This window comes from Anopheles moucheti, chromosome 2 (genome assembly GCF_943734755.1).
Source record: "Anopheles moucheti chromosome 2, idAnoMoucSN_F20_07, whole genome shotgun sequence".
Taxonomy (NCBI): domain Eukaryota; kingdom Metazoa; phylum Arthropoda; class Insecta; order Diptera; family Culicidae; genus Anopheles; species Anopheles moucheti.
This window is the reverse complement of record NC_069140.1, coordinates 87,487,496-87,512,370: the sequence shown is the minus strand read 5'-3', so window position 1 is coordinate 87,512,370 and position 24,875 is coordinate 87,487,496. Positions and strand designations below refer to the sequence as shown.

Here is a 24,875-nt window from a genome sequence, read left to right as displayed (position 1 = left end):
TATGGTGAGGTAAAAACAGTAACCAGATTCCGGAGGAACCTGTTTCGTATATTAGCATCGCTTACAGTTGAAAGAAGCCATTGATTATTAAGTTATTTTCTATAGAGGGCCTGATAACTATTAGAGCCTTCCTTTTTGAAGGTGGCAATCCTTTTTGGTGCGAATATTCAATGCCAACAGGATAATTGGAGTCGGGTTTTGAATTTGCTTGAAAAAATATTACGCGCAATGTCTTTCTGTGAAATATAAACAAAAACAACAACACGTTTGACAACCATCATTTTCCCGTCCCAGCGGCAGCGAACGATAAAATATCCCCGAGAGATTTTCTCCTTCCGAGGTACAAGGGAAGCATCTGTTTATCCCCAAGGCTGGTGGAGATACTTTTACATCAATCACATTTCTCCTCAACAACATACCATCTTTGCCACATTCTTTGGGTTCGAATCGTCACAGTGTGCGATTAAAGCATTCCCATCCGTACGGTTGCAAAAGCCGGCTTTTTGTTCCAGCTCTCTCAGTATCACGTCGGTGGCTATGGCGGCGGATGAAGCACAACTAATCTACGAATTGCGAAATGTTGGGTGAGTATCGGTAGCATCGATGACTAATGCAGTGCACCGACAGTAATGCAATCTCCCTGTTCTTGTGGTTAGGTATGATGGGCCATTCCTCGATCAAAACTATGCGTCTACGGCAATTTTTGCGGGTCCCCAAAGTGGCGAGTTTCAGGACGTTGTTATTTGGCTGACGGAGGAAATAAGAATTCTTGGCAAGCTGGACGAAAGAGTCGGCAAAAGTGACGATGCGAATTCGTTTGTGTTGGAACTGTCGGCGTTTTTGAAGGAGCTCACATGTCCGTACTCGAGTTTAACATCCGGCCATGTGTCCGATCGGTTGCAGACGCTGGAATCGAAACTGCTGCTATTGGATTATCTGATCAACGAGCTAATGGCATTTAAAATGCTAGAGTCACTGAAGCCGAAGGAAAAATCCAATGTCATTACGTTACACGAATCGCCTACCGCCGCAGCGCTGAAGGACATTTGCATAACGCTCGGCATGGGAAAACCGCCGAACAATGTACCACCGAAAGCACTGTTCGAACGGATCAATACCAGCCTGGATGAAACGATTCGTAAGGCTGGTGAGAATCGTCTCAGCAAACCACTGTTCTGTCCGAAGGAACGTTTGAGCGCGGAGCAGTGGTCCAAACTGGAGAAGCTCCAGAAAGATCTGGACAATGAGTATGATCTGCGAAGAAAGATGCTGCTCACACGGCTGGACGTAACGGTTCAAAGCTTCAAATGGTCGAACCGCGTAAAGGACAAGGAACAGATCATTGCGGAACGGTACGCTGAGAAACGGAAAGTGCTTGACACACTGGAGGCAGGTGGCCGAGATACAGACATTGCGGCGCTGCTGGCCGCTCGAGAAACCCTTGCCATCATCGAGAAGACGAGCAGTGCGTCCGTGCGAAAGAACACGAAAAGCAAAATCCAGCGTCACATTATTGGGCGTGTGCCGGATCGAGGTGGGCGTGCGTACGAGCATAACCCGCCGCCGCTGGAAATGCCATCCTGGCAAACTCAACGCAATACGGGCGGAGGGGGTGGTGGTCGTGGAGGTTTCGGCGGTGGCAGGGTATGTAAACCAGTGCATTATGTTGAGAAACAATTGCATTTCTTTGTAGTATTACCATGTTCAAAAAGAACAGCTAACCAATAACGTTTACGTAAGCTTATTGTAACAAAATTTCTTCTTAAACTCGCTTACAATTCTCTTATTGATCGTTTGTGCGTCTGTTAGGATATTGCTGTGAGTTAGAAATGGTTGAAAATGCAAAGAAAATAAATTGTTACTAAACTCTTGCTTTACTTCACAGGGTGGCGGCCGAGGTGGTGGTGGCAATGCCGGTGGTGGAGGATTTCAGCAACAGCAGGGAAACTATTCCAACAAGGGATATAACCAGGGTGGTCAAAGCTATCACCAAGGCGGTCGGGGAGGTGGTGGAGGAGGAGGTTACAATCAGGGTGGTGGAAGTGTTGCCGGAAACGGTACCGGCAATGGTGGCGGTTTCCACCAGGGAGGTGGTGGAGGCCATACTCAGAATCGTGGAAGCCGCGTTCAAGGTGGCTGGTCACAACCTCAACAAGGTTTGTTGCATTGAAATCGAAAGTGTGTTGGTTGTAGTCTTATTCGATTGTATTAAATAATTATATTACAGATTACAATCATACCGGCTATGGATCGGGATCGGGACGTAGTAGCTATAGTGGTAACAGCGATCAGTACAGTAACCATTCTGGGAGCAGTCGTACCAGTTACAATGACCATCGCGGTAGCTATAGTGATCGTGGTTTTGGAGGTGATCGTGGTTACGGTGGTGATCATCGTGGCGGAGGTTACGCTGGTGACCGGGGTGGTAGTGCAGGTGGCTATGGGGACAACCGCAACAACTACGACAATGAGTACAATAGCCGAGGTGGTGGCCGTGGTGGTGGTGGTCGTTCGAATTACAATCGAGGGGGTGGACGACGTTAAGCAGCTTTCATCACGTTCCATGAGCATTTTCAATTCGTTTCCTGGCCATATGTTGAAGCTTGGCACATTATCCGCATGTTCCGATCATTACCATCAATAAATCAATCTTTCGTTGCCTCATCATCTAATACCTGTGCTTATTTAGGTATGTCTTACTGCAACGGTCATTGCAAATATGATCTGTACTGAATTGTAAGTGGTCAGTAGGTTTAAGTTCACACTATTAGATCTGTTCCGTGTTACTGGTAGGCTTCGCAAAGAGAGACCGAATAAAATTACTGTTTCGAATGTAGGAAAGATAGTTTCATGGTTCGTACTTGATTATTAAATTTGTTTCTGATACTTATCTTGGACTGTGCAACATGTAAGTCATTTGCGTCACGAGCTAGTATTGCATTATCGCATAACTTGTTGGTGAAATTAATTTGTAAGCAGATTTTGCCATCTAGCGATCATTTAGAAAATTATAATTATACCTAAATTAATTATCGGCACTACAAATAATTATGAACAAATACAGTACAAATAGAGCAATTATTTGGCATCGACTGTAGCCAAACGAAAATTACTTGCCTAGTTGTTCCTGAAGGGACGCAAAGCTGTCAACTGTCAAAGCAACAAGCAAACGTAAACAAATATCGCGGCATTTCTTTCTGTGCACTGGCTTTTTGGTTAGTAAATTAGCCTGTACTCCCTTGAAATGGCAACCAAAATCGACCAGAAAGAATACTTAAAACGTTATCTTTCCAATGATAAGGACAAGAAAAAGAAAAAAAAGAAAAAGGATAAAAAAGCTGCTAAACCGGGCAAGTAAGTATGGCATATTTGGGTGTGTAAAGTGTGCCGGATCATTTGTTAATGCATATTTTTTTCTTTATTTGGGTTTAATCAGCGTGGTTATCGTCGATGATGATTTGGATTTAACGGAACTGCAAAGAAGGATGGATGCCGATGAAACGGATCTGTTCGGTCTCGACGAAGAGGCACCGCTGGTAGTTGGAATTATCGATGAACGACCGCCTGAATTGAGAGGGAAGGAGGATTTCAGCAGCACAAAGTGGAAAGCGGTTGCTGCAACGGATAGTTTTGATAGCATGTTACAGCAAACGAATCGAGCCGACAGATCACATACGAATCGCAAAAGTGTAAGTCCACTGTCTAGAAGTGTGTCACACCGGCAGAGAAAAGATTCGGATGAAAGTCCGTCTAGGAGGAGATCGAAGGAAAGGGAAAGAAGAAAGGCAAAGCGAACAGATTCGGATGAAAGTCCTCCTAGGAGAAGATCTAAAGAAAGGGAAAGAGGCAAATTAAGGGGGGCAGATTCGGATGAAAGTCCCTCGCGTAGGCCTTTTACAAGTAAAAGCAATCGGCACCAACATGATTCGGATGAAAGTCCAACTCGGAAGCGAAGGTCAATAGAAAGGCACGCACGACGGGAAGCTTCTGATACGAGTTTGCCACGCAAACGCAAGCAAAGAGATTATTCTGAGACAAGCCCTACTCGAAAACAACGTCCAAACGATTCGGATGAGAGTCCTCCCAGGCGAAAGGAAGATAAGGCATCGGAGAGGCGCAAACATCGTCGCGATTCAGACGAAAGCCCACCTAGACGGCACCGTGAGAAAGAACATTACGACAGAACGGAAAGAAGTGGTGGGAAACGGGATCACCCATCTACATCCAAGCCACGGCATCGAGCGAATGATTCTGATGAAAGCCCTCCGCGAAGAAAAAAGTCTTCAAATCGTCAGCGCAATTCCGACGAAAGTCCACCAAGGCGAAATCGTCCGAATGAATCGGAAGACAGATCACGAGGAGATGCGGAGAGAAGAGATCATTCAAGGAACAGTTCCAAGAATGGACGTCGTTGTAACGATTCTGATGAAAGTCCTCCCAGACGTAGAGGGAATGATGCCAGAGAAAGCTCCTCGCATCGTAATTCTGACAGCCGACTGCAACCTAAACCGAGTAGAGCAACTTCACCACGGGTGCGCATAAAACAAGAAAGAAACAATTCCGATTCCGACCTGTCCCCTCCGAGAAAGTCGGGGAAATCAACGCGCCAAGATTCGGATGAAAGTCCGCCTCGAAGAAAAGCATCCCAAAGACGCTTTTCAAGAAGCCCCGAGCGACACATAAAGCGGGAATCTGCACACCGGAAAGATTACCGTGAAATAGAGCATCGGATTAAGCAGGAACCACGGTCACCATCTCCACGAAGGAATGAATCGACCAACCGGATGACTAAAACGCTCGATGGCAAGCGTGCCGGATTGCAGGATGCAGCATCACTTCGCGAGGAGAACGAAAAGCATAGAGCAAGAGAGCGCGCCGCATTGATGCAAATGTCGGAAGATGTTTCTGGTCGCTATGCGGACACGGTGGTACGCGACAAATCCGGACGTCGACGAGACGTTGAGAAGGAGTTGCGCGAAGAGCTCACGAAACGAAAGCACGAAGAAGAGAAAAAGAAAATTTATACCCGTTGGGGTAAAGGGTAATTATTGCAGAAGGGTGTTTTGTGAGTGGGTACATTATGAAAGGTAATTTTCCTTTCCTTTTGTCTTTGCAGCGTAAAACAAGCGGAAGATTACAATGCCAAACTTCAGGAAGCGGCCCGGGAAATGGAGAAACCATTGGCACGGTACGCGGACGATAAGGATCTGGACGAGTACCTTAAGCAGCAGGAACGGGACGGAGATCCAATGTTGGAGTATCTGCGTAACAAACAGAAGGAGGAAAACAAACGCGCCGGGATTCCGGAAAAGCCAATTTATCAGGGCACATTCCCAGACAATCGGTACGGTTTGCGGCCTGGTTATCGATGGGATGGTGTAGATCGGTCGAACGGGTTCGAGAAGCGTTGGTTCGAGTCAACCAGCAAGAAGAAAGCGGTAGAGGAAGAGGCGTACAAGTACAGCGTGGAAGATATGTAAACGAGGACACGCTACCACCTCTCAACGGTTTCTCAACGAACGGAACATTTAGCATATATTTTTGGTAATAACGAAAAGGAAATAACGAACGCCCAATCACACATCGTTGTGGGATTTAAAGCTCAATGTAGTTATGCATTTATTTTGCCTATTGACAGTATTACATTCATGGCGGTGACATTTGTCCTCCACTAGCTTTCCTCATCACGTTTTCCCACGTGCGCGTACAAATCGGAGCAAATCGCCAGCGTTTTTGTTTTGCGGGGCGCAGGTTTAGATTGGTTTGAAGAAGGGGAAACAACCGTTGAACGCTTCGCTGTGTGTCTACTATACACGGTAGCTATGCTTTGGTTTGCCACCATCGTAACGCACACAAGCAAAGGGCAGCAAGGATTGGAGCTCCGAATGATAAGCTAGTTCCGATGGTACGCTCGATGTACGCGGTAATTTCGTTTCGGTGCGATAATTATCATCTATTCAAACCGTCCGATGGAATGTCTACAGAGGGTGTGAGATAACCGGCACGCTAAAAGTGGGATCCTTGCAGGTTTAAAACATGCTCGCATTATGGTAGTGCTTTATTTCTTGGAGCTGATCCCAGCCTACTGGGCGGTGCGAACCATTTCACAGATGGCGCTTTCCAAATGTTCGATCTCGTGCCCTGCTTTGTTACGGTTTGCGGTTTGTGTGGCTGTCTTTAATTAGACAAAATGAAACATCGGGCATTACCAACATGGTTTCGAGACTTGAGTTTTTTCGTAATTGTTTTTGCTTCCTCTTTGTGTGGGTGTTTGTTTCTTTTTAAAGTGATTATTTAATAGAAATGTTTTGACCGTGTTTTAGTAATCCATGGTTGTATTTATAGCATCTTTCTAATGTTTTGCATTGTATTAGCTTAAAGAGTAAACTTTGTGTATTTTTGTAGTTTTTTTTTTGTTAAATGATCTTTGATACTCGTTCGTTTCTCTATCGTGTGTGTAATTTATTTCAGGGGGTATCTTTGCTTCAATTACGGTTTACCATTCTTATACGTTTCCCCTTTTCGTCTGTCTACCTGTGCTGTGCTAATCCCACTTTTTCCCCTTTTTAACCGATACCCTTTTCTGGACTTGTTATACATTAGTTGCTAGAAATTCGCACAAACGTTCAGTAGAGGAGCTAGTGAGTGTGTAGTGTTTTGTGTTTCTTTTTGTTTTACTGTTTGTTGGTTCTATTCATTAGGATTGATTTTCTAGTTTTTAATATTCGATTCGATAAAATCGATAAAATTTATAAAATCATAACAAGTGCATTCATCCGTTTAGTTTAAGGTTTATCTGTTTTCTTTTCTTTCTTTTTTTATTAGATTTATCATTAAATTTCCACAAATTGCGATATACTCGTGGTACGCTGTCGGCATACACATACACACACACACCAAATATATCCCCTCTCGATCGTTCCCTCCGCCCCGACCGACGAACAGGGAGGATGATAATGGGGGAATGCCATCACCGTCGGCGATGGATGTGAGGGAACGATCTCGATTTACCAAAGGGGTCCGTGGCCGACGCTTCGACGCGGGTGTACAGTAAGTTGTTTGGCGCGCACGCCACCCGCTTAGTTTTCGTTCTCCTTCGGTACCTCCTTGCGCACCTTGTGTCCGCGGAAGGAGGCCTGAATTTTGCTGGCCGCTTTGTGCAGCTCCGGATCGTCCATGTCGATGTCCAGCTCTTCGGCCACCTGTGCGTTGGGAGTTGTAAAGGGAAAAGAATATTTAAAATCTACTGCCAGCCAGAAGGTAGCAAAGGTGATCGTTTAAAGCAATTTGCACTTTGTCGCGTCCGTACCTTTTTGGTAATTTCATCAATATCCACCTCCTTCTTCTCGTCCTCCTTCGTACCGGCCGTCTTTCTGGCCATGTGGCCGCGGAAGCTGGCCTGTATACGGGTCGCGGCGTGGGTCAACTCTGCAAATGAAACGTCAATCAAAAAAGTTAGCAAACGATTTGACAGCAAAAAATTGGATTTACGATCAGTGTTTTTTTTTTTCTAATGGATCAGCAATTGGGAATGACAAATGCAAAAAGGCAATTGCTTGGGCACTAGCCCTGCGGTTGCTTCGGGCTGCTGAACAATTGGCCTACATTTTATGTACATGGCAATGCGTGGGTGTACGTGCAGTGAAAAATCGTTAAATCAATTTCCATTTTCCATTTGATGGATCGCTCGGTCTCTGTTAAACGAAATTTTATTACACGCCACCCATTGCAGAGCGCTACCCACCGTTAGAGGCTATTTTAAAAGCTTTGGGTGGCTTTGTTTCGCCTCTGTGGTCTGTTTCCTTTTTAATAGTTGATGTGGTAGTAAAAAGTGATTGAAAGTTTACTGCGGTCGGCATTTTTTCCCGCATGCAAACTATTCTTATTTCCTTTTTTTTTTCATGTGCTGTTTAAAGGTTTTTCTCGTTTTATGTGGCAGTTTTGTTTATTTCCTTATTTTTTTTTGTTTAAAATTCGTTTCTTTTACGTGTTTTGTGTGTTATTAATACTTGTGTTTTTGCTTTGTTTAATTTGATTGTTCAAACTTTTGGTTGAAATTTTCAAATTGAGCTATTGCGTACTAGGTTCATTTGTTTATTTATGAATTTTGTATAGTTTTGTGTGAGACATATTTTTCTTATTTGTTAAATTGCGTTTGTTTTAAGCGCTCAAACTGGCTTATCCGTGTCTTTCTTTGTTTAATTTGTCCCTCTTGTCTTTGGCTCTCTATTTAATTGACTTGATTGTATTTTTATAGCATTTTATACACTTCGTGTTTATTTTTTTATCCGTTTTCATGTTTTAGTTTACACTTTTTTACTTCAATCAGGCAGCTTTTATTATTTTTATTGTAATTTAGTGTTTTCCCGTTATTATTAAATCATGCTTTGATTCGTTTTGCTTATTGTTTACATGCTTTTTAATTAATACTTTTGTTTTGTAACAAAAAGAAATGTTTCTGTAATTGTTGATCCTTGTTAATTTATTCTTTAGTTATTTTTTTTTAGTTTCACTTAGAAATGTCCATTAAAAACGACCATTAAAACTTTTAGATTGCTCTGTTATATTTCGCGAACAATTTATAGCCCCATGCGTGTCAAAGGGAAAACATTTTGTTATTTTCTTCGTGTGTCAAACGAGCAGCATCATTTTCACTGCACACCGAAAACACTTGTTACATCACTTGGCCCTCGCGTAATGATGGCTCGTTAAAGTGGGGTGGGGTTTACCATCCGGTTCTCCAATTTCCACTTATCGATCACACAAAACAACCGTTTGCGAAAGCGCGTTGAAAAACAACATCAGAAGCGGGGATCCAGCCTGGGGGATCTTAAGTGCGAGCAGGCATACTTAAAACCATCCTGGCTTCTTTCTGAACCTTCCGAATGCTCACTAATGCGTTCGAGTTGTTTGTGCTTATGGGCGTGCATACGTCGGGCTATGGTTGACTATATTGTGTGTTTGGGCGACAGTTACCTCGGTCCTTGCGAAGAAACAGCAGGACGGTATTTGGAAGGTGAAAAGTTTCTTTGTGCCATTAATATTACCAGCCGAATGGTGGTATTGATTGGTGCGAAATAAATAAAATTCTAAATCCAGCACGCAATAAAACGCTTTATTGAATTGATGGTCTTCCGAAGGAAACGCTCGTTAATGGTACATAATAGTTTGATAAATCGGGGCAAAATGGAAATAATAATAATTGACCGATGCTGATGGTGTTGTTTCAGTGATCGATAATGGAATGCTTATATTAAATGAGTAGCCCACAGAACTTTGAGCTCGTTTTTTGGGACGTTTAGCGACACTCGGCCCCATTAAAAAAAAAGCTGTTTCGTTATTCGAATACCCACAGGCGAAGAATTGGGTCTCATATTGTCTGATGCTGTGTTGCAGAAGGCTTCCTGTACCGCGTTGCTGACAGAAACCAGTCCACCGAAATTTTGTTCCCGTGCGTCCCCTTTCTTACGCGCTGGAACAACACTAAAAGGAACGTTTTGTGAAACGAATAGCTTAAGCTTTTTTTTTCTCCCGGCCATTCCCGTTGGTTGTATTCACGTCTAGAGACGATGAAAATGACATGGAAATTAGATTTCTCGGCGATTCTACCGAGACAGGCATGGTACACCTTCTTATAGCAACGCCAGAACAGATAAAACACAATCGTGTTGCTCGCTTTTGTGGAGATGGCCATTGCTGGCTTCTTTCCACTGTAGACAACATTTGTCGGCGACATTGTTCTGGTACGTTCTATTAAAAATTTAAAAAGTAAAATTTAAATGTTGCGTTTTCTACCTGTCTGCCGGAATCAAATATAAATGAATGAATTTAAAATTGTTATTTTTTTAACCGAAATGCCGTAAAGGAACTAACTTTACGCGTGAACGACAAATTTAACACTAATCTCACTTTAACTTTTAAAACTTTTTCCTTTATACACCCGGCGTGTTGATTAAAAGTTTACGTGGGCATGCGAAACGGAGCCGAACTTGCTGATGGAGGTAAATTTTGCTTCTCCTAACTTTTGTAACATTGCCCTAATTGGCCCCATTTTCGCTTTTTTCGAGCAAAAAGATGATTCTTAATTTAATGACACAATTTGTTTTCTTTTTCTACCTCAGTTAGCAGAAGAACACGTATTGCTGAGAGAAGGACAAGGTTTTGTAATTTTTAATCATTTTATTTGTATTTTTAAGTTATTTTTTCTTGAGAGAAGCGTTTATTAAGCTTTCAGGGAAAAATAATCGAAGCCTCACCACGCCACGCGCGGATGATATGAAAATATTGGCATTTAGTTCAGCTGTTTCACGACTTTGGCAATCAGATAACTCTTCATTCTTTCCACAAATGTATTAAAGAAGAGATTTTTCTAAACAAAAGATGATTAACCACATTGAGCGTGTTGTTAGTCTGCTGTTAAAATTGAATCTTTAATTAACTATCTTCTTCAGCAATTTCTTGACGTGGGCATTAAACATTAGAATGTGGGCAGCAACGTCTAGGAGACACTTTGTGACTATATTCCGAAATCCCGGAAGTATTCAACGATCGTAAAATGTCGAAGAATTGCATTTGGGGTGCATCAAGTTGGAGTAGTGATCGTATATGTCGGTTGTCTAGTAGATCTCTCGTCATCCATCAAGCCTGGAACATCTTTCATGCATTGATTGAGAGTTGCGTATATTGATGTCTATATTATCCAAACATTTCTTCAACATTTTGTAGGTTAGTTAGACCTCAAACTTTGCTTTTATTTTCTGGAGCCGTGGGAGCTGTCATTTATTTGATGTTTGAACATTTTTCCAGATGTCTCAGACCTCTCAGACATCTAAGAACCTAGTAGACATCTTTATCAAGAATAATAAGCTACATCTGGAGGACACATAGTGTCTTACGATGTCTAACTTCTTCTCTCCAAAGTGGAGTCTGCAATTTGCCACTAAACTTAATATTTATAATAACTTAATATTGCTACTGTTATCACATTTCTCTGAACCCATTGGGAAGGTTTCAATACACGATTAAATCTGAGCACTTTTGTTTCTCAAACGTATGATACGTTATTACCCCATAAATAGCGTAATTCGGTAAGCGAAATTCACCACCAGCGAAGCTTATTACAGAAAGCTTTCGATTGGAAGTAATTAACACGACGTGCTGCACCGTGTGCGTATAGCACCGAGTGTATCGTTTTAACGTTTCCAATACCAATCAATCCAAATTAAATTCCTTTTTGATTAATTAACACGCGCACATACGAAATTAATTCCATTCGCAGAAATGTTATCATTACTGACCATTTGTTACATACAGATAGTTCCTATTTTTTGTTGCTGTTGGTTGTTTCGATTTCATTCGACTCACGTATCCTTCTTTACGTTTATCGAATCATCAGGACGTGATAAATGAATGGCTTCCGGTGACAAACATCACCGTGAGCGGTTCCATAATACTCATTTGGGCGAAATGTTTCCCAATCATCGTGTCGAGTGTGATTTCCCCATTACCTTTTTCGCCGTGCATCGATGGAAATTGAACGACAGAACATGATATTGTTTATGCCTGCACGATGCTATGGCGCTGCACGTGATGGATGCAATGATGTAAAAACGGCTTCGAAAACATGACGGCACGCGAATGTACATGCGCTTGTAACGTTAAGGGGTTTCCCAATAAAGCAGCGCTAGCTGCGTGGATCGAGAGATTGAACGTCATTTCCGCAGCCCTGCCTTGCTTTAGGGGGATTAAATTTCCTTCATCCTTTAAAAAGTGTTGGAACCAGCCCGGTTTGTTGGGCGTACGGTGCGAACGAGCTTTCATGTGCTGCATGATCGAATGAAGCTGTAGCTGAGTGAGGTTCGTGTGTGGGTGTGCCAGCGCGTGTGGTTTGAGCGAACGAATCGAAATTAAATATTTACACAGAATTGTAGCAGAAGACCGTTCCCACCAAAAAAAAAAATAGTCAGCCTATCGAACACCGACGGAAGGAACTGTTTTATTTACAAAACCCGAAATGTTTACCGGAGGGGCGGGAAGTCACCGTGAAGCGACGAAAACGAAAGACCGTCGCTGGAATGATAGTTTGTTACGGCAAAAGTCCTTCGGATTCGTCGGTGAGTGGCACAACGACACGAGCGCCGTGTGAATGTTTTAGTAAAATTACTCACTTCGAGACGATGGCTACCATATTATCAAGCTGATTGTGTTTGTTTTATCCCTAGCCGAGCAAAAAAAAGGGGTTTGCCATAAGCGCTGAAGTCACGATTATGGGTAGAATGGAAATTTGGGTCAAGCAAAGTAGGATTGGCTGCTGGAATTGAGATATTAGGTAACGTACAACGGAATGCCGTTTTGTTCGGGTGTCCGATTATCCGTGCTACTCGAAAATGACAGTTGACGACATGGACGATTTGACATAAAATCTGCAAAACTGGTGATGGCAAGTAATAGAGTCATCATTTAGTATCATTCAGATTCAATAAACAATTTTAAGTTTTTGTTGCATTCATAACTCACAAAATAAAGTTAAACTTTCAAAAACAATAAAAAACTTATACTCTATACTAGTGTTGGACGAATAAGATTTAGTGTATTGAATCTAAATTAATGTTTGAGTGGAATGTATAAATCTTTATTTCTAAGAATCATGAACCCTCTAAGATTGATGTTGATATTTGAAGACGATGATTGCTTGATCAGTTGCCAAAAATGGGCCCTACATCCATTCCACTTTGACTAATGTTTTGAGAGTCGATGGCTAATTTGAATGACTCCTCACTAAAGATTCATACGAGGGACTCTTTTCAAAAGATTCATTAAGCAAAATACTACTCTGTACCTCTTAAACACTAATATACATGTTCAAAATCAGTTGTATCGATTATCCGTGTTCGTCCACTTATTCGGGCAAGGTTGACTCCTGAGCAGCACGGATAATCGATCGGATCGTATATGTATCTGTACCTTGGTAATTTTTTGTGTTTCCGAACCAATAAAGCACGAAACATGTGCACGCGAGAGAATAAAATTCACACCGCGCTGCCATGTGCAATGCTTCCAGTACATTAACTTTCATCGAAAGAATAGTGCAAAAGCTCCATTATGGCGTATTTATTAGCACGAGCATTTTTTTTATTTGTTTTGTTTACGCTTTACTCTATACTTCGATAAATGTCAATACTGCAAAACCAATATGGAGGCAACACTGGGCAGGCATTCAGCCGGAATGGTTAGATAATGGAGTTCCAGGCTGCAATGTTTATTTTGAATAAAAAAGTAGAATAGTTTAACCTGTTTTTTTCTTCACTCTGAACGTGTCCTAGACAGGTTTTGCATTTTTATGGCGGATAGATAACAAAACCGGTAGCCTTTTGAGCTGGTTCCTTCCTGGTTGACAAAGGACGACCGTTAAGAGTGCGCGATGGACTATTCGGCAAAACAGTTCACCAATAAGGTCAGCCTTTATTTTACTGCATCCGAATTATGCCAATTAAATGGGTATAAGTTTAGTTACACGCGCGAACTAAAGTGAAGTATATAATTCAAGGAAAGCCGTGGGGCTGGTGGGGGTCAAAAAGTTTTTTAATCTACCGCTCGGATGGGAGTGTTAGTTATGGTGAGATGGTCGCAAACAAGTCGAGAAACATTGTACCGGTGATCGATTTTTCTGCTTTATTTGCCAAGTTGCGCAGGACTGTTTGCTTGCTAATGTTGAAATATTTTCCCTTTCGTGCACACAAAGAAAATAAGCAAATAAATATTTGCTCTCCGCGTATCGCGTATCATTGTAATATATTGATATTAAGCAGATTAGGAAGATTCACCATAATCGCAAACCAATCATTCTGCCCACAGCGAATTAATCGATCCCCGGCGTTGATTGATTCCGTAAATCTACAAACCACCAGGCGCCTCCATCGATCAGCCGTTCCGGAAGCAATTCGATGTCGAAGAAATCCGTACGGTTTTTTGCGTATATTATTCACCATACCAGCGTGACCAGCGTAAGCCGCAAAATAACATCGAACCATGCCATGGTTTGTTTGCGACTGCGGAGAACATGCGAATTGAATTACCGCTGAAGCAGAACGTATCTTACATCGGTTTTGTCAGCCCGGTCTCGCGACTAATGGTTAAGGGAAGTTTCGATTACGGGGTTCGGACGTTTGGAGCGTTCGCATCGCGGGTTCTCTAGTGTAATTGTAAATTGGAGGTATGGATGGGACGAGAATTTGTGGCCGATGTGGATGGTAGTTTTTTTTCCCTCGCTCCCGGCTCTTTCGACAAGCAACGGAAACACCAATACAAACCGACAATCCGAAATCCTTCCTGTCAAGCGGCCTAGTCCTGTGGGCGGCCGAGATATGGAATCAAGTGTGCCAAGGGTAAAACAAAACACAACCGAACAACAACAAACACAATCCCGCATCATGGTCTCGGCGCATGGGGCGTAATTCCGGCTAAGCCTTCGGAAAAAGTTCGGCAAATGCGTAGCGTGGATTTATTTATTTATCGGTCTGTTATTCGGTTAGACGCAGCCACACAGCTACCGGCCGTACACACCGAGGACCGTTGGAAGAAAATTGAAAACACACAAAGGAAAATGGCGGTCCGCGGCGAAATGTGTTCACACGCACGGACGGAGGACGGGGCAAATAAATAATTCTAAAATCCAAAATTTTATGATATCGTACCGTTCGACCGGAGATAAAACCGAATCGTACCGATGATAAAAGAACCATGCCCCTGCTAGGTGGGTTTAGAACAAGCGGATTTTCCGGCTTCCGATCGTAAAGTTTGATTAGATGTATTTGGTACCGAACCGCTTTGGTGTGCCCAACGTTCGGATCCACAGATTCCGTTAATGAGTTCGCGAACGTATTTCTGGCGGACGCAGCAGAATATGGAAATTGATTTTCCAGCTTCCATTGATAGTATCGTTTTCTTTAAATTTTCATAATATCGGTTATTAATCCGTAGCAGCGCGCATCGCGCACCGCAGCAGGCGTGTGCCTCGGGCGAGTGTTAATGAACAGCCGCACACCGCTCGCCTTTTTCGGATTCCGGCAAAATTTTCGGCTTGATGCACCACGGGCACGGACGGCTGCTCTTCCGCTGAGAGTCACAGAAGATTATGCTCACGGTGGCGTGACGATGTAAACAGGCGTGGGTAAATGTTTATCCGCGGGCCGGGGATTAAATATTGGGTGGTATCGAATAAAAACAAAAGAGAGCACAAAACCCCCGGAGAGAAATCCCAGCTCAACTCATTGTTATTGGGGATTGGAAAAATGATTCTGCAAGGAAAGTTGGGCTTTGTCATGCGATTAGATGTTGGGAAAATGTCTTTGCACTTTGTGGGATGTTTGTCGTTTCGAGAGCTAAACTTTAACCATTAGATAATATCTGTTCTGAGTATTTTACTTTTTACTGTTTGTTTGTTTCGTTCTCTTCGCCAGAAATCTGGTTGGAATATTCTTAAATTACCGGGTAATTTTCACCATTTGCTTGCTGTTTTTTATTTACCTATAATACCAAAATGGGTCATTATTTCATAATTTTGAAGGATCCTCCTACGGTTTCCATGTACAGAAATTTTTTTATGGTATGATTAAATTATCAAGCAATTTTTCTACCCTTTTCCAAAGAATATTAGTGTGGGCGATTCTGGTCTTGATCCTAAATAAATAAGATTGTGAAAGAACCAGCCCTAAGGAAAATGAGAAAAGTGTTCGGCAGCTCATGCTGAAGCCACTTTTGTACCAACTATTAATTTTAATACATCAATTGTGTTTGAGCTTCTGGTATAGCATCGACGACTTTCAGAAACATAAGATAAATCGCTATACAAATTTTAGTTGGAGGCGACTCATAACGTTTCCATGGTAACATTATTTCCAACACCCTTGGATCATTTTTTTAAGTGGAGCGTTTTGATTTCCCAGCTCTTCTTTAAACTGCTATCTTTCAACGTCTTCTATGATTCCCTCGCCAACAATTTATTTTTCCATGCATGCTATGATTTTATCAAATGGAAGTTTTTTACACGGATCGACGTCCACAGACGCGCAATTTGTGAATGTTTTTATGTGTTGTCCTTGGGTATTCGCGCGTTTTCTTGCATTTTCAGTCGGATCCTTTACAAGATTTTCAAAAAGATTTTAATTTTGGTCGGTGATACAGAATGGTGAACGGTTTCTTAAACGACCTATTCGAGCCGTACCCCCGTACGCAGCTCTCACTTCTTCTAAGAGGTCTGAACCAGCCATTTCTGGTTTTCTGTATCTTTATTTACGCGAAGCTGGATAGTCAGTCCTGAGTACGGGTGATTGATCCGGATGGGATTTTTGTCAGGTCCGATCGTGTGAAGATCGCTAGGGTCGCTACCATCAAACCACCGGGCCGCTCCAACGCTTCCAAGTGCCAAGTGAGCGACTCACTATCCTGATGAATACAAATCAAGGAAGACCAGAAATGGTCGTTGAATCCACGAAAATAGCAGCATTATTTTCTAAAACAATACCATGCTTTACAGTAGCTTATAAATATTTTAAAGTTAAAGTTTACTGCTTGATTCGCTGCAATTTTTCATGTTTTATTTTTCACTAAAAGAAATGCGAGATTGTTTCAGGAGTAATTGCTGTTGTTGTGCTATGTTGTTTACTTCTCAGTTTAAATAGAGAATTTTTTATCAAACCAGGTAACCGAGAAGATTTTTAGTAGGGTCAATATTTTTTTCAAATCCTCTGTATTTCAATAACCCATGACACAAGCACAACATCAAGAGATATTGGCCAGCAAATTCTGGGCCTTTTAACTTTATTTACCCGCAACCTGGATAGTTGTTCCTGGGAACGAGGGATTGGTTGGGTTGTAATTTTGTACCGGTCCTATCTAAAGAAGACTGGCGCCGCTACATCTGATTAAATGGCACCTTATGAAATTTAAACATGTGTGTGTCTGTTACTGGAAATACATGACTCAAATATACTGTCTGTGAGGAAAAAGTTAGAAAAAAAACATGGGAAATCTGTGGTACCTGAATGTGGATGGCTACTTAACCTTAGATATATCCAATCAGTTGCTTTTATCTGATTGTGAAAGACGTCGACTTTCGACGAAATTATGTGCGATGCCTACGAAAAGCATAAATGCATAGCAAGCAACTGGGGAGCTGACGCAAAAATATTAAGAAGTGCTTCATTGTAATTTAGAATACTCATGTTAAAATGATATGTTGCATATGATCCAGATGGGAGCTGCACGCAAACACGACGTGACGTATATTTTTACGATACATTTCATTCGTGATAAATGACCAAGGTTCGGGACTTATCAACCACTAAGATCAATATATATATATATATATATATATATATATATATATATATATATATATATCAGACTAAGAGAAGAACGAAGTCATCAAGGCTCAAGGTCTGTTAAAACTAATAACAACAACAAAAGCTCAAAGCGACTTGGAATATGCTTTGCCAAATAGGTTTTTATGAGAGCCAAAGGGGCCCGAGGTGAGAAATTTGATAATTTATTAAACTAAATAAAATAAAATTAACAACATCCTCCAATTGGGAAGAAAACCTCTTTTTAAAACATCTTTGAGTTTGCGTACACAACAAAATTCTGCTGCATAGCCCTGTAACCGGGCCGATTAGCTAGTAACCTCAAATTGCATTTCCTGGCGAGTTTCAAGATTTCTTTTGTTTCAGATTTTTGTAATGGCTCTAGCTTTTCATAGGTGGTCGCAATGCAATTAAGAGACCAACTTCTATTTGTGTCGTTGGCTGTCCTTTTTGCAAGCAAATAACCTCCGTTTGTTGTCTCTCGGTGTGAGCACGTGCGGAAACCTTAAGTTATTATATTTACACTGAGTTCTAGGTAGGAAACCAAGTGGGTGCGGGATGGAAAGTGAAATGAGTAGATGTTTTATTTTTGACATTTGTCCACTTCTAAATCATGGAGTTATTCAAGTCTGTCGTTCAGATACACAATGCGAGACATTAGCTACTTTTTACATTTAGGAGAATTTGTGCTGTAGAAAATGAACTTGTTCCCTGAATGAGGCTATATTTCCATTAAAAATAGGCTATAAAATACTCTGGACATAGTGGAAATAGGATCATTTGGGCTGAGAGAAATTTCACTATTTCAACTTAATCGTATAAAATTGTAGTTAATTTCTTGTTACATTGCAATACTTTTCAAGCTAAAATCATGTAAAATGAAGTTAACAAATATCAATATATAATATATAATCAACTGTCTATTTTCTCAACAATCAATTACTAATCGCGTACGCTAGCGCCCTCTATTGTAAAACGAAGGCAACGTTTCGGCAGTTTTAATATTGAAAGCCTTCATTGCAAATTTATACGAATTATTATGTTAGGTTCAAAACTATAAACCGTTGTCCATACCCCAACAAACTCTTTCTTGAGAGAAACCTCATTAGAACGCAATTGCTCAAAGAGCAACATTAAATTGATAAGACTTCCGCTACGTTAAAATGGGAAACAATTTTAATGACACACAAACGAAAAACTCCCAACTTTCACGGCCCCCTTTGAAGCACTTCAAGCGATACGACCAGTGGAAGCATCCGTCACGTGCAGCAAACGCACTGACCCATGCTGATAAATGGTCCCGTACAATACTTACTAAATCACTCACCGCAACGCTACAACTGTCATTCTTTTTCACCATTTCCCGAACAGCGCCACGGTGACGGGGGAGACACTTGGAGTTGAAATAAAAACTCGGCAAAACTCAACCTCCTTCCCGCGTTGTCGAGTGATTGCCGGGCAAAGAATAGAAGCACCAGCACATTGAACGAGAGGGAATTCACCCCGTGCACAACAAGGATTCTCTTGCGCCATGATTAAATGATTAAAATTTTAAGAACTCCCACCGCGGTCACCGTTTTTCCCCCATTGGTGGCGAGGTGTGGCGAGCTGTTGGCTGGGTGGAACAAGATTTCATTTGATGCGCCCCGGGTCGGGCCCGGTTTCCACTTGAGTTCGTTCTGTTTGCGCACCGAAAGCACCGAAAGTTTCATGTACCATGTCCATGGTTTTGATGGTCGGTTTACTGTTGGCTGTTGTAGTTACGATTACACATCACATTTAATTAAGCTCCAAAGCTCTCGTGAGACAACGCTGTCCTCCAAGGTGGTCATATTGCTTCGCTTTTTGTTTTTTTTTTGTTTTGCTCTGTGCCCAACTTCTCCACTGTCTTCGCTGTCGTGAGTTCAAATACGCACCCAAACCCTCGCCCAGTATTCCGGTAGTTCTGAGAAGGATACGTCGGACAGATTATGGGCAGCAGTGTAAACATTTACCTGCTGATTTACCACGCTGTAGTGGTGGGGTCTCGCTTCTCGAGCTTTATTTGCGTCTGTTTATCGTTTTTCTCGTGCCTATTCCCGGTAAAGGTGGAATTGCCAACATGGAACCGAATTTCGTGACATCGGCGCCCCAAACCGTCCTTGGGGTTTGGCATTGGTTAGGAAACGCTGCCTGACAGGACCTGGCAGCGTGTTGCGGTACATAAGTGTGTGCTTATGTATGTGTTTCGAATACGAAGAACATTTCCTTGAGTGGCGAAACGTGAAGATCGCGCCCAGCCCAGGGTTCTGTTTGATAACGAAAGTGCCATAAAATTAGAGTGGATCTGTTTTATGTTGCGGAAAGGAGTGCCTGGCGCTGCGGGAAAGCTTCCAAGCACAACTAGACACGTTTCTTATTTAAATAGAGTTTATCAAATCGCACTACGCACCGGAGTGTCGTCGGATCTCATTTTTCATCTACTTTTTAATCAAAATCGTGATCTGCTTTTGTTCGCTTTTTTTTTGTTTTGGGCTCTCAGCCTAAACTTCGGTACGGTGCCGTACTTTTTAACTTCACTTCAAAGCTTTATACAACATTATAGGAAACGAGTTGGGCGAAAAACTTACCGCTCGGAAACAATCGCAGCCCGTGTAGTGTCAACCCGAAGGACAAGCATCATATTTCATTTGGCGCGTTTGGTTCGTTTGGCTGACATGGCCGGAAGGTGGTACGGGGCGAATTTTGCCGAACTGACACTGCAACACTGGTACGGTAACGAGCTTTGGTGCGCTGATCGCTACACAGGAAAAACATGAACATCCAACCCCCCCGCGTTGGCCGGGGTTTGATACTTCAAGTGATGGTAAAAGTTTTTAATTCACTTCATTCCAAAGGTTGGAAGTTGGAAACACGAAGCAAGCAAGCCCGGGAGCGTTGGCGCTGGCTGATGGCGATTATCTATTCAGCGCGAAGGGTTAGTCTGTTAATTGTTTTTCTTTTCGCTGGTACGATAATTCACTCCCCGGAGACCCACCAGTCCGGATTGTTGTCCACCAGCGGTGTGTTGAGGTTATTTTTTGTATCTTCAGTGCTTTAAATTCTTAATGCTGTATTTAATTACTGGGCCCAACAATAACGCAGGAGAAGGAGGTATTAATTGTTTGCAGATTGGTAGCTCATTTGAGAACTTTTCTACTTTATATAAATTCCTTTTTTGTTTCGGAAGGATATTCGCATTCGTTGATAATAAGTTTGTTAGCGATAGCCCTTCGCTGATACACAGGAAGTGATAAGAGTTTTACTATCGCACTTAGCAGAGGATTAAATGATAAACAGTTATACATTTTAAAGATAAAATACACGAAAGGGGCTGAATGGTAATGAATATTTTACGAGCAAATGTATAAACCGCTCAGAAAACCCTCCGAACGGATGTTGATATGATTAGCATGCGCATGGGCCCCAAAAAACAGCTGTGTCGATATTTGATGGATCGGATTTTCGCATACACACACACACACACACTTGAATAAGAATGTATGTTTCGGTATGTATGTTGATTTAACCGCCGGGTAGGTTGTGAGGTGGAATATAAATTTGCTTAAATAAACGCTTTCGACATTCGTGGTCCGTTCGGCTGTCCTGGCAGTGCAGCCCATTAGCATGTTATTTTTGTCGCTTCCCGTCGGCAAGTGTACAGGGAACAGCAAGGTACGAGGGTCAAACGGTGGCATAACATTACCGGAAGCATTACGATGCGATGGGTACTATTTATCGCAAAGCAGCAAAAAAGGTATGCGATTACGCTGATTTAGTACGCATCACGTACCCACAACAATCTGTGCGAATGGTAGGACGTGCTGATACTTATACCCTTACGACATTAAGAAGTGATCTTAAGCAACGTAAATTATTAAGGTTATGGTACAGTGCGTGAAGTTCAACAAAATTACTTAATCATATTTTGAGGGGCCTATCTCATCGCAAGCTTCACCCGAAGTTCATGAGATATTGCGTTTCAAAGTTACAGGTGTTCTTGCTTGCTTGCTTGCATGCTTCCTTTTTGAAATTTGGCGTCAGATTATTGTTATCGTTATCGTATCGATCGGAACCAATCTCGACTCTTTTTTTCGCTTAGAGCAGCATTGCCGTAAACACTCGAAAGCTCTCGATGCGCTTCGGCTGCCGTTTTCTTCGCTCGAAACAAAAACAGCAACACCTCCCGCATATGGCGCTTATCCGGCTCAAAATCAGACATTTTCAAGAACTAGGAACTTTTACTCGCACGAAATAATCACTAATCTGTTTACTCAGTTTGATTATGTCATTCCCGAACTTGATTTATGACGTTTGTAAACGTCAAAATCGCGCCACAGTCCACAGTGGCCCCATCCATTTTAAAACGGCCGTTGTTATTTATTTGCGGACCTAATAAATTAGTCAAAAATTACAAAATAATAAATAATACCAGCTTAATTTTAACTATAAGACCTGAATAAAGTCCGCCAATTTTGAGGTCGTCGTCGAAGGTGCCACGATACTCCTGATGTAGTTGCCTCAGGAGTTACCCAATGAAGGTAATTAATGTCGGAAACATGTATCCGTTTTTTTGTCATAAATTTTGAGTTATCTTTTAAACCGTCTCGAAAATCGCAGAGTTTATTATCTTTCCTCCCTTTTATCTTAATATTTTTAACTGTCTTAAGAAATGGCAAGGTAGTGTATCGCACAAAGAAATTAACCCTTGAAGCACATAATTCACACGATGGGAAATAAACACACACAATGAAAGGTGATTTAGTTTTGATCGCGTTTCAGTTCGCAACTTATCCAATTATCTGCGATTTTAAAGCAACCCAAACTAAGATATTCTTTGCACGAAACCCACGAATCACGAATCGATTTGGTGCGCAAGTTGTTTTGTACCGATACAAAAGTTTAAAGCGTGAGCAACAGCTATAATGTTTCGGCATGGAATTGAATTAAAATGCAATTTAGAACGACTGAAGTTATTTTGAAAGTTCATGTACAGAAAATTGAAGATAATGAGATTGATGTTTGGTTTATCTCCCGGGGTGTTGCCGTAATGCGCTTGTGGTCGTTTTTCCTCATTTAATCAAATGTGGAATCAAAATCAAAAGCGTGACTTTTCACCCAGCAAGCATATATCAAAAAGCTTTCAAACACTGACACGCCCACACTGTACAGAGTGTCTGGTGGGAGATGGGGGTTTTTTTTATCTCCTGCTGCTTCCACATTCAAATGCGCCACTCCACTGGTAGCCATTAATATCATTTACTAAGCTGCTTAGGATTATTTAAGAAGCTCAATCAAAACAATGGCCCATGCTACACGGAATGCCCTCCAGCAGGCTGCTTTCACGTTCGGGAAAGCGGGCAACGAAAAAACTCATTCGCAGCAACCATATGTGTGGAAGGAGGACATTGAGAAAATAAACATGAGCAGTCCACACTAGCAACGGCAACATAGCAACGTGGCGCTGTGAAAATTAAGTGAGACAACACAAACAAACAAAAAAAAAAACATCGGGAAGTTTCCAGTCGCCGTATCCATGTGATGTGGCCATATACAATTTTCTTATCCCACCTTCACCCTCACACCAACGTGGCCAGGGTGGAAAGTGCCACAAAAGTGCACAAATTTGTGGTGAATAATGAAACGAAAACATTGGCCGAAAATGTCTACCGGGTCGCAGTGCTGCCGGTGGTTGTGGTGAAGGTGAAGCGAAGGCAACAATTCACTGGTCTGGTGGATTGCATCGTGAGGAAAAGCGCTTGTGGGTGTGTGTGTTTTCCCTTTCGTGCGATGAATACAGAGTGCAGTTCTGACTTTTAAGTGGCTATTGTTGAAAGGAAAACAAAGAGCTCATAGTTGAAAGTTCTTTTGATACCAGCCCGGTACACCGACTTTACTATTTGTTCTGCGTGTTGTTAGGCACGTTTGGTGGGGTACAATTTTCTCACTTTGTACGTTCCAATTCTTACGGTTCTATTGTATGCCAGTGGAAGAAAGTGAAAAATAAAATCCGCAAACCAGACAAAATGTGTGTGCGACAATCAAATTTGTCTAATTTTTAAACAGGTAAGACAAACAAGCGCAGATGCAAATTTGTCTCGAGGGGAAAGAGAGACAAATGAAACATTTGACATGGAATACAGTGGAACAGACTTAAATTCAGACAATTGTTCGGATTTAGTTTTCTGTTAAATTGAGTTTAAAATTCGTTTATCATGTGGTCACATCAAGCAAACGGTCGTATCCAGGTGTGATGAAATATTTTTTTCAAATTACAGGACTTTAATATTGGAATTATTTTTCAAACTATTAAATTAGTTTGTTTACAGCTGTTTACAACTTATGTGTTACCGGATCATCATTATTTTGCCTCCCTGTCCTTTACATGTGTAACGGATGCGTAACGGTACGGATGCAAAGGTACGGCTACAACCAGCCTCCATCATTGGTATCATCAACTGTCGCTTCCAAACCGCCAATGAGTCCAAGCAAGATACCGTCACGTCAACCTACCATTTATCTACACACGTCACACTTCATTGCCCAATGATGTCTATAGTTAGATCATATGTCAATAGATCACTTACCAGTCTCGGCATTTGCAATGTTCTTGGAAGTGTCTTCTCATTTGATGGAATAAAATATATGAATTGAGCAACTCTGAGCGAAAAATTTCAACAGTAGATGATTGGTTGACCCTAACAAAATATTAAAAGCAACGATATACACTAAAGTTATGGATCTCTGCCACTGTTACAGCTAGTATCTTCAGTTTGTGTGCTTAATAACAGATGTTAGGGCTTAATAGCACTTTAGGGGTTGAGGCTCATGAAAACCCTTTATAAACAAAGATGTAGTACTTTGGAATTTATTTCTGGAATCAGATAACTGTATCGAGATATTGGCATGATAGGCAGATAGTAAGTTATTGAACCAGATATCAGTATTCAGACAATTACAGTCATTTTGCTGAAGGTATGGTAGACAGTATATGTTAAAACGAGTTATGAAAACAGTGTGACGGGTTAGCGATATTCCAAAAATAAGAATTATTAAGGGACGATAACAAATGAGTGCCACAAATGAAATAATTTTACAACTGTTCAAGGATTACTGAACTTCCTGTCACAGTCATAGTCCTCAACAATAAATTTATGCGACTCGAAGTTAATACAAAATACAACTGCAGATTTGATCATGAATTTATTGAAATTGAGATTTCCGATCGAATGTCTTAGGACTGAAATTATGCGTTAGTATATAACAAATATTTGTACTTAAAACCCATAAAAAGAGAACAGCATGCTCGTTTGATAATGCTAGAGGATCTAATTGATGAATGAGTTTGAATTAGAACACCTGAAAAGACTGAGAACTGCTTCATTTTCAGGTGTCCGAGTTCGCGTTTGCAGATCTGTCCATATGATAAAGACAAAATTCTGTTGTATCGTTGGTAATTAAGTAGTAATGACCTGTTATGTCATTACGTCAAAAAGA

At 41.5% G+C, this 24,875-nt stretch overlaps 3 protein-coding genes across 3 annotated transcripts in view; 2 read left to right on the top strand and 1 right to left on the bottom strand.

The window, feature by feature from the left end:
• The first annotated feature begins 305 nt into the window (after window positions 1-305).
• On the top strand, window positions 306-2,667 carry LOC128296816 (protein FAM98A-like). Its single transcript, XM_053032303.1, has 4 exons — window positions 306-584; window positions 657-1,644; window positions 1,886-2,156; window positions 2,228-2,667. The coding sequence occupies exons 1-4, from the start codon at window positions 538-540 to the stop codon at window positions 2,542-2,544; spliced, it is 1,623 nt and encodes a 540-aa protein (XP_052888263.1). The 5' UTR covers window positions 306-537; the 3' UTR covers window positions 2,545-2,667.
• A 509-nt stretch (window positions 2,668-3,176) lies between these two features.
• Window positions 3,177-5,606, top strand: LOC128299853 (BUD13 homolog). Its single transcript, XM_053035973.1, has 3 exons — window positions 3,177-3,354; window positions 3,437-5,041; window positions 5,117-5,606. The coding sequence occupies exons 1-3, from the start codon at window positions 3,245-3,247 to the stop codon at window positions 5,478-5,480; spliced, it is 2,079 nt and encodes a 692-aa protein (XP_052891933.1). The 5' UTR covers window positions 3,177-3,244; the 3' UTR covers window positions 5,481-5,606.
• A 727-nt stretch (window positions 5,607-6,333) lies between these two features.
• Window positions 6,334-24,875, bottom strand: part of LOC128299854 (neuromodulin) — a 69,561-nt gene continuing 51,019 nt past the window's right edge. The window contains exons 3-4 of the mRNA XM_053035974.1: window positions 7,310-7,428; window positions 6,334-7,202 (exon numbers count right to left, since the gene is read on the bottom strand). Of these exons, the coding sequence (XP_052891934.1) occupies window positions 7,080-7,202; window positions 7,310-7,428 (242 nt within the window). The 3' untranslated portion in view covers window positions 6,334-7,079. The remainder of the gene's footprint in view (window positions 7,203-7,309; window positions 7,429-24,875) is intronic.